The sequence below is a fragment of the Lytechinus pictus genome, chromosome 12 (assembly GCF_037042905.1).
Source record: "Lytechinus pictus isolate F3 Inbred chromosome 12, Lp3.0, whole genome shotgun sequence".
NCBI classification, from domain to species: Eukaryota; Metazoa; Echinodermata; class Echinoidea; order Temnopleuroida; family Toxopneustidae; genus Lytechinus; species Lytechinus pictus.
In genome coordinates this window covers 7,435,453-7,452,330 of record NC_087256.1, presented here as the reverse complement: position 1 = coordinate 7,452,330, position 16,878 = coordinate 7,435,453, and the positions used below count along the sequence as shown (strand labels likewise).

The 16,878-nt window shown below is 35.7% G+C and overlaps 1 protein-coding gene across 1 annotated transcript in view; it reads left to right on the top strand.

Moving 5' to 3' along the window:
- The window catches only part of LOC129273458 (insulin-degrading enzyme-like), a 43,148-nt gene extending 35,408 nt beyond the window's left edge, over nt 1-7,740 (top strand). Inside the window, exons 19-25 of the mRNA XM_054910489.2 lie at nt 112-279; nt 706-830; nt 2,580-2,727; nt 3,993-4,216; nt 4,924-6,115; nt 6,332-7,265; nt 7,536-7,740. Coding sequence (XP_054766464.2) covers nt 112-279; nt 706-830; nt 2,580-2,727; nt 3,993-4,216; nt 4,924-5,022 — 764 coding nt within the window. The 3' untranslated portion in view covers nt 5,023-6,115; nt 6,332-7,265; nt 7,536-7,740. The remainder of the gene's footprint in view (nt 1-111; nt 280-705; nt 831-2,579; nt 2,728-3,992; nt 4,217-4,923; nt 6,116-6,331; nt 7,266-7,535) is intronic.
- Nucleotides 7,741-16,878: the final 9,138 nt, after the last annotated feature.

Genomic DNA, 16,878 nt, shown 5'->3' with positions numbered 1-16,878 from the left:
CCTTGTTAAGAACTGAATTAACATTTAGATCAAAATATATAAATCCTTGAAATAAACAATTAGCTTAAAATTTGTAAATAATTAATGTACTTGATCATTTCCAACATGCAGGTTGCTACTACACGTACCATCGTAACAATGAAGTACACAGTAACTCAGGGATTGAGATATATTATCAGACAGCTGTACAGGAGACAAAGAATAATATGATGCTTGAACTATTCTGTCAGATCGTCAGCGAGCCTTGTTTCAACATGCTTAGAACAAAAGAACAATTAGGTATGGTTCATTAGAAATAAAACTTCTCTGCTTAAAATAATGACAATATTTTATTTGAATTCTGATTCGCCTTGTGCATTACTGATATTGGTACTCATTTTAAAAACTTCACTGTTATTCAAGGTATTCCCTTTTTGGTGCCAATGGGAAGAGGAAGCAATTTATTCAGATTTTGTAATGTGATTATACCAATATGTACTGATGCTCAAAGGGTTAATGTGATCATGTAGTGATGTATTGTCCTATCACTGATTTTAATTTGCATAAAAACGTATGTATAGAAAATATCTTCAAAGACAATTTAACTTTAAGTATGGGTTTTGCTCCCTTTGTATAAATCAATTAGTTTTTAACAATTCTTCTGTTTGTCATTAGTTTATAGGCATAAAAATCATCAGATTTTTTTTCCTGTTTAACTTTCAACAGGTTATCTAGTATTCAGTGGTGTAAGGCGTTCTAACGGCGTTCAGGGTCTTCGATTCATCATTCAGTCAGAGAGGGCGCCAGCCTATTTAGATCAGAGAATAGAGGCTTTCCTCAGTAGCATGGAGGTGAGTCTAGTGATAGCAATCTAACTTGTCAAAAGTCTGTGATGAAATGTGAAAATTGATCATGAAAAGCTGATTGCGGGATTCCTGTGCAAACAACGTGACTGACTTTTGCCAAACTGACTTAACCATTACCGTTTCCACAAATTCTATGTTTTGAACCTACACTGTGTTTCATTGTTTATTTTGTTTTCATATGACCACAGGGTTGTTTTTTCAAACAAATCTGTACAATGTCATGCTAAAGCGGTGTTTTAAAGCATAATTTACATGTTTATATGTATCAATACTTAAAAAACAATGTTATTTATAACTTGATAATATGAGATGGGTTTTTATGAAGATGATGATGTTATCAGTACTGTACTATGTTGAATTGCAAAAATACATATAAAGAGAAGGCCACTATTTGAATGTGAGTACGAGAATATGATATTTTATCAGTTATCCTTTCTCCTTCGCTCATCTTACATGGTGTATGAAAAATATAGGAATGATAGTATTATATGATTAAATGGATATCCATACATAAATAATATAATATAGGACTTGTATAGCGCACGTATCCACCTTGCTAGGTGCTCAAGGCGCTCCTATACTACCCCGGCTAAGCTAGTCTACCGATTCTGGTGTGCACAGCTTTTCACAGCATAAAGTTTGCCCTTCCTCTGTTTTGTTTGTTGTACATCTTGTGTAAAGTGGTCACTGAACCCTCACAACAACTGACCAATTCATGGCTATTTAGGATGTCCAAGTTTCATTAAACTTGTTCCAACTAATTATTGTTATAAGCTACTGCAGTGATTGGTTCAAGCTCCTAAAAACAATGAATTTGATTGTTCCAAGACCACTGGTTTGTGAAATGCACTACTCATGACCTATTTGTGATACCTGGCATTTCAGGTGTTATTGATTGGCAGGTTGTATGTTACACAGGAAATACTTCCGTGAAATGTACACTGACAGCTGTGTAATGAACAAGCTTGGCTATGTAGAGCTTGTAATGTACAAGATATTGACATGAAATTTACAGGATAGGAATTTCTTGGCTGAAATCTGTATAAACAAGGAGGAATGTGTAATTTACTTTCAAACAGCCCGACTTTGTGAAAGTTCAAAAAGTAATCAGCAATTTGAATATCATTTTAAATTCTGTCTCCCTCTAACTGAAAACTTAAAATTAAAAAGCCAAAACAGATTTGCACATCAGTGAAGGCATTCGTTTAAATTTCTCACACACAAGGTACCTTTCTAACAATTCTAATGCCTTTGGCGAAATTGATGATTGAACTGTTTAGGAGGTACCTTTTTTAGGTAATTATAGTAATGCCCTTAAAATATGATGTTTTGAAATATTTGTAATTTTATTTCTGTTATTTGATGAACAAAGCTCATCTCAAAATTGTGATCATTCACCATACACAACCAGTCATCACATAAGTTATAAATAAGATTACAAAATAAATGTCTCGGAACATGTAGGCTCTATTCTGATTGTCATCTTATAAATGATAATCCATTGTATTAAAGGGTACAAGACAGAGAAGTTACTAACCTCATTGTTAACCCGCTTGTATGATAATCTGTACTATATATTGTCCACACGATTTGCTATATGTTGCTTATAATATATCACTATGCATGAAATCAAACATATCAAAATAATTGGAAATTGAAACTTGAACTTAAACAACACCAAAATATAAAACCAAGTTTATGATTTATCTTAATTCTGCTTCGTTGTTCTTTCAGGCTCACTTAGAAGAGATGACGGAGGAAGATTATCAGAAGCATGTGACCGCATTAGCAGTGAAAAGATCAGAAAAACCCAAGCAATTGAGAGAAGAAGCTGCAAGATACTGGACAGAAATCACTTGCAAACAATACAACTTCGATAGAGGTAATAATTATGAAGAAAATTTTTCTTTTTTTTTAATTTGAAGATTGATGCAAAGCATGATCTATGTTGTACAAATCTTTTACAGAAAAAAAAGCAAAAATATAAATAAGCTGTCACCGTGAGCAACGCTGTGCACACTGGACAAAATTCACGATTTTATAGTCGTTTCTAGTTGTTAAGTCTACGGAGAAATCTAAATGGACAACGTTTGCTGTTTTCTAGCAATTTTTTGAAAGGGCTACAAAGCAGCAATTAAAAGGGAGAGAAATAATGATAGAACCTCTCTCTATGCGCTTTTCAGTGAAAGACATTTATATTAAAATGGTATAGAACAAAGTAATAAAGGGTAGTAATTACTGATACGACATTAAACCAATCATAATTAATTCAAAGTTAAGCATAAGACTTACCAATATCATGTTAATATTTTTTTGTTTAGAAAAAAGGGAAGCAAAATGGCTACAAAACAGCACTTAATTCTCCTGAGAAACCCACCTATGGTCTACCAGTGGATGGTTCGATTATAACTTCCACTTTATCTACTGCCTTTTCAAATGAACATTTTGTTCATACATAGTTCATCTAATCACATAGCCTAAGTTGCGTTAGATTGAATGAATGAATAATAGACTAATAACAGCCTTGAACTTGAAATTCTACAAAATGTTGAATAGACTAATTCGACAGGTCTGTGCAGGAACGCCCTTAGCACCACACCGGTGCAGAAATGCCCTTACTAAGGGCGTTTCTGCGCGCTTGCAACGCGCGTAAGTGCGGGGCCAAGGGTGATTCTGCACCGACACGACGAACTGACATGTGATTAGTCTAAAGGGTTAGCATTGGCGGCGGAAGCCCAAAACTTTAGGGGGGGGGCCCACCTGAATTGTTTTGATGGACACAGGGAAAACCTAAATTTTAGGAGGGGATCGCGAAAATTTTTGACAAGCAAAAAAAAAAAAAGGTCATCAACCTAAATTTTAGGGGGGGGGACGCAGGAAACAAAATTGACAAGCAAAAAAAAAAAAAAAAAAGTTACCAGCAAAAAATTTAGGGGGGGACAGGTCTTCCCCGCTTCCGCCGCCTATGAGGGTTAGGAGACAAAATGATTGTAGAAAAACTAGGATCGCACCATGTGGGATGAGATCAAACAGAAGAAGACAAAAGGGGTGCAGACCATGAAGCAATTTACCCGTCTACTGAGGAAATCCACAAGACAATGTTCAAGATGACAAATAATCTGGTGCATATCTGTCTTCCGATTTCAGTTGACCTTGAGGTGTCCTTTTTGAAGACCATCACCAAGGATGACCTTTTGACCTTCTACCGTAACCTTCTGATGGTTGCTGCCCCCAAGAGGCACAAGTTAGCCGTCTATGTCTATCCACCTGCTCCTGAGGGGATTGATCAGATCCCGGCTGCTGGTCAAGACCAACCCGATGCTGCAACCAAAGATAAGTTGGATCTACATGAGGCTCCAATCCTACCTGAGGTATGTTGTTAGGATTTTGTTTTACGCCCTTTACATTGATATTTTTTTGTAATGTTCTTAAAGCTAATCTAGTATAATAGCAGCAATACAGTACTTCATGATAAGTTTGTTAAAATCAAAACTAATTGTCGTCATTTTATAATAGTAGATTAATAGTAGATTATTTCATGATATGGTCGTTAAAATCAAGGCTAATTGTTATCATTTAATAGTTGATCTAGGTCTGGTACATTTAACTTTGTGAAATCATGAGATCTAAAAAAATGAATCACACCTAAGATTGTCAGCAAATATAAGCAAACATCTCGGCAATGGCACATTTTCTATCAGAATTAATTTGCACATTTTCATTTATACATACAAACACATGGGTGGTTAATAGATTCTGTTCCGACTCATTTTGGTATCCTCTCACAGTTGGCATTTACATTTAACAGTAGATCATTTGGGGTGGTTACATTTGCTCAAAGTTTGCTCATTCCTGAGCATTTGCTCGTTTCCTACCATATATCAGTTGGTATATAAATTCTATTAGTATATGGATACTCTTGACTTGATTATTTTTGTTGGAATCTGTCAGAATCCATATAGTGATCAGTTACCACAACTTTACTGAATATGTTTTGATGAATATAAAAGACAATGAAGGAGGGCTGTAAATCAAATTTAAAAGTATCACATGCTTTATTTCCTGATGATATCCACAGCCACAAGGCATCAGTGATATAGCCCTCTTCAAGAGTGGTCTTCCACTCTTTCCTAGACCTCCTCCACACAACACAAACAATGCCAAATCAAAGCTTTGAGGATCGGTCAACAGACACTGACAGACACAGGCACAAAGCAGGTTCCACTGCACTCGACTGACTACAAAGGACTGTTAAAATGATCAATCCATGATGCAAATAGTGCAATGTTGAGGATCTGCAGAACTGGCAGAACCTACAGACATGCAGGAGGTTCAGAAGCTACATAGTCCCAACCATTCATCCCTTTGACTACTACTACTACTACAAAAGTTGGGAATGCCATTCTAAGCTTCAGGATCAGCAAAAGTGGGCAGTGCCATACAGGTGAAGACTGTCCATCCAGGGGCGTATTGAGTTAAATCAATGCTGAGGACAAGTGCTTAAATTGCACCCTTCTGAACTTTTGACTGTGGTGACATCTCTTGATTTCCATTAGGATGATTTCTCTTCTGCCCTCTAATATTGGCAACGGGACAAGTGCCCCACTTGTCCCTTAGATATGTATTTGTCTGTGATAAGCTGGGGTTAAGAGTGAGTTATCTCTTTATATTACTTCCACACAATACTTTCAATATTGGTTTAAAGGGGATGTTTACCCTGACAAAAAGCTTATTGTAAAAATAGCAGAAAAAATAATTTGTGGAGGTTTTAGGAAAATCTATCTTTGATTAAAAAAGTTATTAGAATTTTATCTTTTATATTTGTGACATTAAATGCGAGCAGCTTTCCTATATACAGGTGTGTCATGTAGGAAAAAAATAAATGAAATGTCCTTTACTCCAAAAAACATAAATGGATTTTATTGCACATTCAGTTTATCAACAGACGAATCTTTTCAGAACCATTCCTAAAAAAAAAAAAAATTAGTTATCATGAACCATAAAAATGTGAAATTTATGCATTTTATATTACATAACGTATAGGGCAGCTGCTCGAATAAAAAATTCTAATAACTTCCTTAATCTTTGTTTGATTTTTTCAAACCTTCAATATTTTTATTAGTTTTTCTGGTATTATTCCAACAAACTTTTCGTCAGGGTAAACTTCTCCTTTAACGCTTTGAGGACACCCAGAATCCAAATCTCTAACACCTTGTATCTGTCTGGGAACAAGTGTTGTACTTACAATTTGGTCTTTACTGATCGATCATGCATTCTAGAAACTAACTTTATGATGGACATAGCTATTGTTCCTTGACTGAATCATTAGGGATCTGAAAAAAAAAAATATGATGACATTTAATGAAATCAGAGTCCTTTGAATTTAGGATATGACAGAGAACAGTTTCATATCTTAGATTTCAAAAAATTAATCCCATTTATCATGATAATAAAATTTGGTACAAATTGGTTCAACTTGGCCAAAGATTTGACCAAGTGAATGCCTGATTAGCCCGATAAACGTCAGTGTATTATAGGTCTTGATATAAATCTTTTGAAATACATGATATAGAGTTGCCAATTGTCACATTGGTTTTAATCTGAATGTTACAAACCTGTTGGGTTTTTCTTAAAGCTCTTTGCAAAGTTACGCACAGTTTAATGCAAGATTGGAACATGTTCTAAGGTTCTCGGTCAGCTACTCGGTAATGTCATATAGCACAAGAAAGGGTCAGCAGTCGGACATAAAGTCATTCGTAACTTCTGAATAGCTTTATTAACACCCACCTTGACCCTGTAGTATGAAGAGATACAATCAATTTTTCCAGTTGACTACATTTTGAGCACAGTTTGCCATGAATTTAAGATAACATTTTAAAAATTGTTTGTATTATGTTAGATCATGGATAGCCACAAGTTTACAATTATAGTCTGTTTCATAATGAATTTTAATTTTTAGTAGGTATGCACTGTTTGTCCCACACTGTACTCCATTTACAATCAGTTGTCATGTTCAGTTTGTAAGTGCCATCAGTTCTTGCATTCTATGATACTTGTGTCTCCAACATTATTATCCTGAGTGACTTATGGGTCAATCACTTATTCCTGAGACATACAAAATAGAATGTACTATGAATGTGAATTGAAAAATTATAGAAATATTTAATTGATAAATGAATCTCCTTGCATTGGGAAGAGTAAGGATTATTCAATAGAACTACAAAAAAAACATCCCAGGAAAACTGAAGTGTTTAAATGAAAAACTGTGATTAGTCTCTCCTGATGTGGAAGAACGTTTTTAAGGCGCAACTTGCATGCACATATCATGAAATGCAACAATTGTATTTCTGCAGTTGACTGTATCTTCCATGTATCAGATTCATGTTCCTTTTATTTATTGGCTTCTATTTAAACTTATAGGCCCGAATTCACAAAGGTGGACTAAAGTTATACCGGGGTTAAATTTAGCCAGGGGTTAACTAATACCCGGGTATAAAGTTAGTCCACCGCGCTATTCACAAACGGAGGACTAACTAATCCATGGACGAACTTTAGCACCCGGGGTTAAATTTAACCCACGGCTGAGTTATACCCCGGTGCTAACTTTAGTCCATGGATTAAAATGACGTCAAATGACGCGTTTTATACCCCGGTATAACTTTATTCCACCTTTGTGAATTCGGGCCATAGACATTTTTATTAGCTCTGGCTATGTATGAATAGCAGTAAGTCTGACAGGATTCTCTATGTTGTGTAAATGGTAATGAAATGCATATGATTGTGCAATATATTCAAGAAGAACTTGAATATGAACATATCTGCATGTGGACCAATATAAAGCATTGTTTTAATATTAATAGGCAACTTTTAACAGTATGAATATTATACATCTTTATCTTAAGTTCTATCATGAATTCTATTTTTTTAAACGTTCTTTATATGTATTTATCAATCCATATGGCTAGTTTCCTTGCTGTGCTCCCTTCCCTTTCTTTATCATCTTACACCGTGTGTTTAAATTATATAGTTCCCTTTAATAATTTTTATAGTTATTTCAAAATCATATTTTTAAGAGAATGAGATTTAATATCATTTTTAATGAAACTTGATGAGAACAATATGTTCTGTTTATTTTTCAATTATCTTTCTATATGATACACCAAAATGTGTTCTAATGATCAAAGTTTCTATAGTATGATAAATGCTATTTGAGGGGGGGGGGGCAATCAAACTATTAGTAAATTATTCATTTAATGACCCACCCACATTTATTCTTGCATTTTCATATTTAATATGACATCCAATACTTTATTATTTTAGAAAAATTGCCACATGTTTTTAAAATTTGCCATTGAATAATATCTATGTTTGCGTTTGTGCATGAGATGGGGGGTGGGGGGGTCATCCATATCGTTTTTCTAAGCAGCAATTGCATAGAATCTTTTTATTTTGGGTGATGCAAGAACCAATATTTGGGGAAAGTGCATGTCATATATGATGTTTGTGACTTTTGGAAATTGGATGGTAATGAAATTATGACTGTTTTATTTTGTTAAGAGAATTTTAAGCAGATATCTGGCCCAGGAACAAAAGGGTCTGTGATGGATTGTAAAATGAGACAATAATCTGAGTAGTTTCTTCACAACTGCCAAGTAATATGATATATTATAGTTGACTCACCATTGGCGGAGAAGGCCAAATCAAACCCCTTTAAAAAAAAACTTGTCAGTATCAACATCATCAGAACCATGAGCATCATAATCAAAACCCTCATCGTTATCGCCATCGCAATCATCATTTTTATCTTTAGCATTATCTCCATAACCATCTCTATCATCATTTGTAAGATGCTCAAATGGAAAACATCATATTGTCCGTTGTATTCTAAAGATTACTCACACTACTGTCAAACAATTGTAATTTTCAATGTAATCAGCCTTGTGCATGGGGTAAATAATTTTTCTTTTTTATTTGGGATCATGCAAATTTGAGAATAAGCCGAGCTGATCAAGTACGTTAATTATCTGAACAACCAAATGCTATGCAATACTAGTAGACCTATTCTGTAGAAGTCTGATCAAATTGATTGTGAAGCTAGTTGCTTGCAAACATGGTGAGAGTTTCCCAGGGCCCTGTCTCACAAAGCACTGATTGATCCATTCAATTACAATTATGGAAAGCCAGTCAGACCATAAGACATTGTCCTGAGAAATCAGGTATTCATCTTCATTCCAAAAGAGAAGTTGTGTATATTTCTTAAACGAAGATGAATGCCATTGATGGATTTTCGTAGTTGTACTAAGATTGGGTTTTTGGTCTGTCATGCACTTGACTGTGTTTGATCTTCCAATGTCATGTATCTGTAAGTTGTTGGCAAAACTGAAATGCTGTTTTAGAAAGTGGGCTCCATGTTGGCCTCAGATGGCATAAATATCACTGGTATTGAACTAGATATGAAACTATGCATCATGCTATTCATTTTTAACAGTTTCATTTAGTTTTTACAATCTCAATGAATTAGTTGCTCCATCATCATCTAGTGGGTATTTCATAACGCTGTTCGTAAGTTATGAGCAACTTTACGAACGAATGGTGATCCTTAGCAATTAAATCAACGCCATTGAAAATCTGATGTGTATCCCTTACCACAAGAAAGAATCACCAGACATTTGTAAGGTCGCTTGTAACCTATGAACAGCCTTATGAAACACCCACCAGTTCGTGCTGTAGGGCACAAGTCTTGTTATAACAAGGAGGTGTCTCATGATGGCGTTCTTAAAGTTACAGACAACTTTACAAACTGCTGGTTTATTGACAGTTATTGATGAAAATATTATAAATGTAAACAATATCACTGGCCACATTTTAATCAGACATTTGGAATATATTCAATATTTATTTACTAGGAAAAGTTTTGGTTCACACTTGAGATTACCTGGCAAGTACATGCTGGCAATTGCATGCATATCTCCTATTCCTACTAATTACTAAAATATGCCTGATTTGCCTAATTTGAGACTGAAGATTCAAAGTCTTATGTAGTGTATCAGACAAATATTACTTAAAAGAATTATCAGGTGAAATGGGATATATGAAAGAAGGTTTAATATTATATTATATATTCTCTGAAAATTTTCTATGAACTGTTCATAGTGTGCAGTGAAATCAAATGTTTTATGAATTGTAAATGTGGGAATAAATATTGTGGATCTGAGAATTATCTAAGGTCTCATCTAAAATTTATATAATACTGATTATTTACTGATTCTGTGGCTAGTATATATCAAGAGGAGGGAGGGGAGAGAGAGAGAGGGGGGGGGGGGTAGAAGGACATGGGATCAAATATTACTTTTAAGCCAATACTAGATCCAGAACTGGCGATTCATTCTCAGATTAAGTTATAAAAATGCCCCTTTTGTGCCCAAGGGTATCATGTGTAGATGATTTCCAGGCTTTCTTATATTTCCAGGTGCATTTGTGCATCAAATAAGCACCATTGAACCCCCCCAAAAAAAAAATTGATTGTGGGGTACGGGTGTGTGTTTGTGTGGGAGAGAGTGGAGGGAGCTGGTAATGATAGTTCAGAGCATCCAAATAAAGGCCGAGTTCACTCCAACCTCGCATTAGATTCTAAAGGAGGTGTCAAATTAGTACAATAATGACGACTTTACTCAGTTCATGTGGTTGGAGGGGGGGGGGGGGGTTATCTCGTTACAATGGATTAGTTAACCCTGCAGGTAAACTGAGAAAACATTTTTATGGAATGCCAGATGTCAACTCATTCACCAGATAAAGATCATTCTAATACTGGTGCAAAATTTGTCCCCAGAATAATTGTGCCGTATTAGAAACATCAGTAAACAATTTTGATAAATCATTTGGCACATTATCTTCGCTATGAATATAAATAAAGTAACATGAAACCCCGATTCATAAAAGCATGAACTAAAACTGTTGGATAGTCTGGGGTTAATCCATGTACAATGGTGCTCAAAAGTTGGTGACCCCCTCCAGAAGTTCTGCCATGTTTTAGAGTCGGGTAATGAAAATAATTACATTCAAAAGTTTAATTTTGTTTTGCTGTGCTCGCCGAACATTGTAGTGTTGTTGTATACATTCAACACTCAGTATGAAGTAGTGCATTTGTGATGGGGTTCTCTAACTTTTGAGCACAACTATAATAATAATAATAGTAATAGCCAATTCTTGTAAAGCGCTTTTCCCAGAATGGCTCAAAGCGCGTTACAGCATATTATTACCCCGGTCATTGGATTCATTTCAATCCCGCACGAAAAGTGCACAATTTCCACTCCCTGTGGAGCACTGGCGTAAATCCCGGGGGGGATGGGGGGGATATATCCCCCCCACTTTTCGAGGAGGGGGGGATGGCCTGTACAAACATCCCCCCCACTTTTTACGAAAGAAATGAAAAAAAAATCACAAGAGATAATTGTTTTATTGGTGAAAATTCTTCCAAAAATACCGCTTAACAAATAAAATAATATTATTGAATCATAAAATGCAAATAAAGAGCCAGTTCACCATTTCCTAACGAAATACTTATGTCCTTATTATAACATTGAAGAGAACCCCCCGTTTCTTCAAATTCATCAATGTTGGGGTCTTTGGGAAGGGATATAAAGATGGAATGACAATTTTTTTTTAATGTAATCTCTAATAAAACCATTAAACCATCATGTGGTTAAAAAAATAATAATATTGGAGGGGTATTTGCCATATGGACATACAGTGGCGTAACTACGGGGGACATGGGGGGCACATCCCCCCCCCCCCCCCATCGGCTGACCAAAAAAAACAGGGAAAGGGGGAAAGGAGAAAAGAGGGAGAAAGGAAGAGAAACGTAGTGGGAAAGAAGAAAATATTATTCATTATAATGTTATATTATAATTATGTTAAGTTACATTACATAAGAAACATTGTTATCATAACTTTATGAAACATAATTTGCCCAGGGCCTACGTCTTCATTGTTCCTGGTGCTCGCATTGTCTGTTTAACGAGATATATAATCATGTTGTACTAAAACATCCCGTTTTCAAGTCAATATAAACCAAATATATTTCCTAGCACTTGAGTTATCATTGTTTTATGTAGTGACATGTGCTTCTTTTTCATGACTCAAAAGTGATAGCCCCATGTTAAGGTCTTCGTATATATGAAACATTTCCTGTCCGTGATTACGTTCGCATTAGTGGATTGGTGAGATATGTCTGCTCTTCATGAATTCCTAAAATCAGTCCTTAAAATGTCCCTTCTTCTGATCTGATTAACAAAATTTTCAGCTCGCGCTTCGCGCTCGCATCATTTGGTTAATGAAATACGTATGGTCCTAGTTAATTCCTACAAAGAAACCTTAGAATGCCCCACTTCAGGTCTGAATTATCTAAGTTTTCAGCTCGCGCTTCGCGCTCGCATTGTTAAGCGAGACAGGTACCTATCATGATTACACAAATTTGATTATAATGTCCCTTTTTAGGTGTGAATATAAAAAAATTTCAGCTCGCGCTTCGCGCTCGCATTATTTGATCAGTGAGATACATATCCGTTTAATGACATTGTCCTTAAAATGTCTCTATCAGGTCACTCACTCAGTCATTCAAAAATTTTGCTGGTGCCCCCCCCCCCCATGCCGTGACCCACGGTACGCCACTGTGGACATATCAATGACAATTCCTTGCATATCTAAAAACATGATTGCAAAAAAATGCCAAAATATTTCAGTCATCCCCCCCACCCATCAACACGGATTTACGCCAGTGCTGTGGAGCATTCCTTGCATTCATCGCAGCCTCATTATGGCGCTGGCAAAATCAAACAGATAATCATCAGAACACCACCCTTTATGCTGCAGTCACATTTCCCCTACGACGTGGCAGCCGTACGAGTTGAAAACAACCGTTTTATTAATTTTTTTCTCAAACCATGTAGCTGCATGGTAGATCAACCTGACCAAAAGTTTATTCTAAAAATAGCAGAAAAAATGGTTAATGAAGGTCTAAGGTCAAATCAAGAAAAGATTAAAGTGTTATTAGAATTTGGAAAAAGAAAAGAAATTTATGCAGTTTATATTACAAAACATAATGGAGAAACTGCTCCTTTATGACGTCACAAATGAAAAGCTTAAATAAACTTTTCGTCAGATTGAACTTCGCCGTCAACGGGTGTTTCACGGAGTTATTAAGTCTGTCTAAAAGTCACGATTTAGTGCTAACTATAGATATTCCTGTGCTGCAATATACGTCATCTCCCCCATATTTATCATCATCATAATCTTCAGATCGAGCTGTCCATACATTGGACTTTGTGCTGATATGGCACAATGCATACTTTCAAGTTATGCTTGTTAATTTAAAGGACAAGTCCACCCCAACAAAAAGTTGATTTGTAAAAAAGGAGAAAAATCCAACAAGCAAAACACTGAAAATTTCATCAAAATCGGATGCAAAATAAGAAAGTTGTGAAATTTTAAAGTTTCGCTTTATTTCACAAAACAGTTATATGCACATCCTGGTCGGTATGCAAATTGGCAGACTGATGACGTCACCCACTCACTATTTTTTTTATTTTTTTATTATATGAAATATGAAATATTCTAATTTTCTCCTCCTTGTCAAGTGAAACAAAGTTTTATTTCTCCCTGAACATGTGGAATTGTCATTATTTTAACAGTTTATGGTTGAGTTAAGTTCGTCCTATTTGTCAAATTTGTAAAAATTGAAATATTGTATTATTCAAACAATAAAAAACAAAAGAAATAGTGAGAGATGGACATCATCGACTCTCTCATTTGCATATCGCTGAGTTGTGCATTTAACTGTTTTTTGAAAAATAAGCGAAACTTAAAAATGTCATAACTTTCTTATTTTACATCCGATTTCGATGAAATTTGCAGCGTTATGTTTGTTTGATTTTTCTCTATCGATTCAAATCAACAATTTTCTGGGGTGGACTTGACCATTAAGTTTGAATGAATATGTTTATTACTCAGAGATGAAGGAAAATTCAAGTGGTAAATTGTTGGTGAATGGAAATTTTGAACCAGAAATATTTAACAAACGATGGGGTCGGGGGAAAGGTCAAGTCTCTCGTTGCAGGGAATGATAGTACAATGTGGAAGTGCATATTGATTTTGTACGACTTCATATTTTTTTTACAAACTCTTCCTGATTTTACCTGTCTCACTATTACTCAGGCCCAGGGCCCTGGGAACGATTTTGAAACAGGGGGACTGGGGGGAAATGTCAAAAAAGGTATCTCTCCAAGATGAAGGGAATTTTGGTAAGAGAAAAAATGGACAAGCCCGGCCCCCTCCCTCCTAATGAAAGGGGGATATTTTTCCCAAATCTCTGTCATTTGGGAGCAATAGCAATTTTTTGTCGCTTGTTAATCTGATTTCCAGGGGTGCTGCCTATAGTAAATAACATTTGCAGCACCCCCGCACCCCCGCTTCCCAGGGCAATGCTTAGGTGGTTTAAGAAAGTCCACTGTCTCAATGGTTTTATTACGAACCTCTCCTAAAAAATAAAAAAAATTGAATTCCACCCGAGATCATTTTTATAAGGACATGGATTATTGTAAACACTTTTACACATTTGCATAGTGCTGCGGTCACAACGGCAAAAAAGCGGAACCAACTCCACACCGACAAACGATATTGCATCAAGGGCGTAGGCTGAGGGGGGGGGTGTACTGAGTGCATGTGCACCCTGCCGCTCAGGCAGAGGAGTTCCGACACTGGCAAGCAAAACGAAATTTGTACCCCTTCTGCTTTCAACAGCTGATTTTTCAATCTTTAGTTCCACCTCCCCAAGATGTGCACCCCCCTAATATAAACTTTAGTTCCACCTCCCCAGCATGTGCAAACTAGCCTACGCCCGTGTATTTTAATTGTGTTGGGCTCATGCAGTTTCGAAGTAGACGAAACCCTAATCCCCGCTTCACCATCAAATTTGAAGTATAGTCTATTTGAATAATTATAAATTACATGAACCGAATGATTAGCCCTATATTGTTAGTGGATTCAAATTATTTTATTCTGTTACCCAAAACAAAGTTCAAGTTCACAGGTAGTCAAGTTTTCCGTGTTTTGGGTTGAAGGAGTCACGGGTTTCTATCTTCTTATCAATGAACCTTGTCTCATTTTATTGGTTTAAGTAGATTTCATTTCTTATTTCTATTTGCAAACAGTTTATACCCTGTTCATACTTTAAAGGACAAGTCCACCCCAACAAAAACTTGATTTGAATAAAAAGAGAGAAATTCAACAAGCATAACACTGAAAATTTCATCAAAATCGGATGTAAAATAAGAAAGTTATGACATTTTAAAGTTTCGCTTCATTTCACAAAACAGTTATCGGTCGGTATGCAAATGAGGGAACTGATGACATCACTCACTCACTATTTCTTTTGTATTGTATTATATGAAATATGAAATATTTTGATTTTCTCGTCATTGTCTTGTGAAATGAAATTTCATTCCTCCATGAACACGTGGAATTCCATTATTTTAACATTTTGTGCTTCAGGCAAGGAGGTCCTAATCGTCAAATTCGTAAAAATTGAAATATTGTATAATTCAAATAATAAAAAACAAAAGGAGTAGTGAGTGAGTGACATCATCGACTCTCTCATTTGGATGTAACTGGCTCGTTCATATACCTATTTTGTTAAAAATAAGCGAAACTTTGAATTGTCATAACTTGCTTATTTTACACCCGATTTTGATGAAATTTTCAGCATTGTGCTTGTCTGATTTTTCTCTATTGATTCAAATCAACATTTTTCTGAGGTGGACTTGACCTTTAAATTATTACTAATGAATTTCGGTGTTTTCCGGATCAATGGGTAATCAATACACACCCTTTCTTTATATTTGTATATATTTTTTCGTTTTCCAAAGAGCCACACCCCAATATTGTTTATATTTTGACGGTGAAGTCTAACGTCGCTGTTGATTAACATGAGGATTCCTCATCATGAACAAAGCGTTTTCCAAACAAAATCATGTGCATTGAGAATTACATTTACATTTTCAGGTGATTTGATTTTAAATAGTAAAGGAATTTCTTGCAACAATAATTCGCCGTGATGTTAAACGGCCCTGTTCATGATTAAACAAATGGTTGAAATATCACGTTTTCAGAATATTAAACACTCTCAGCTTGCACTGCGTGCTCGCATTGTTTTGTGGGAAGTACTTATCTTCTTCATGAATTCTTACAAAAAGTTCTCAAAATATACAGGTGTGATTGATTGTCAAAACTGATCAGCTTGGGCTGCGAGCTCGCATCCTTTTCCTAGATTCCAACAAAAGGTCATTAAAATCCCTTTTTCATGTTGGTGTATCCAAACTTCTGGATCGCACTTCGTGTTCGCATCATTGTTTTGTTAGTTAGGCCTACGCATCTTTACTAAAAGTTTTTAGAATGTCCAGTTTCCAGGACTGAGTATAAATAATTATACTGCTCACATTTCCCCCTCGCATTCTCATGATTCCTTTAAAAGCAGTCCCGGCTTTTCAGATCAGTATAATATACAAAATTTCTGCTCGCGCTATTGCGCTCGCATCAATTTTTTTGGTTATTTTGGTTCATGATCACAATTCACAAAAGTGCTTAGTGTTCCATTTTAGGTCCAAATACATATTAAACGGTTCAATTCGCGCTTCGCGTTCACAGTATCTGTTAACGTCTTATAAGATACATTACCCTGTTGATGAAAATAAAGATAAAATATCCTTTAACTTACCCGTCCCCTCTTCGAGCAGCTGATCGGGAAACTGTAAATTAATTTTTTGAGCACCCCCCCCCCCCCCCGTGAAAAAAAGCTGGATCCGCTCCTGAAATCGAACCCCCTGATTGAAAACGCTGGCCACGGGTCTGATAAGGGTTCTTGAATATATCAAAGCAAAGTTATGCAATTGCAAAATACAATAAGTGAAATCAATTTGATTTAGGCTATTGTAATACTTTTAGTCAAATCTTACAATGAGTTTATTTTAGTCAGAAAAAT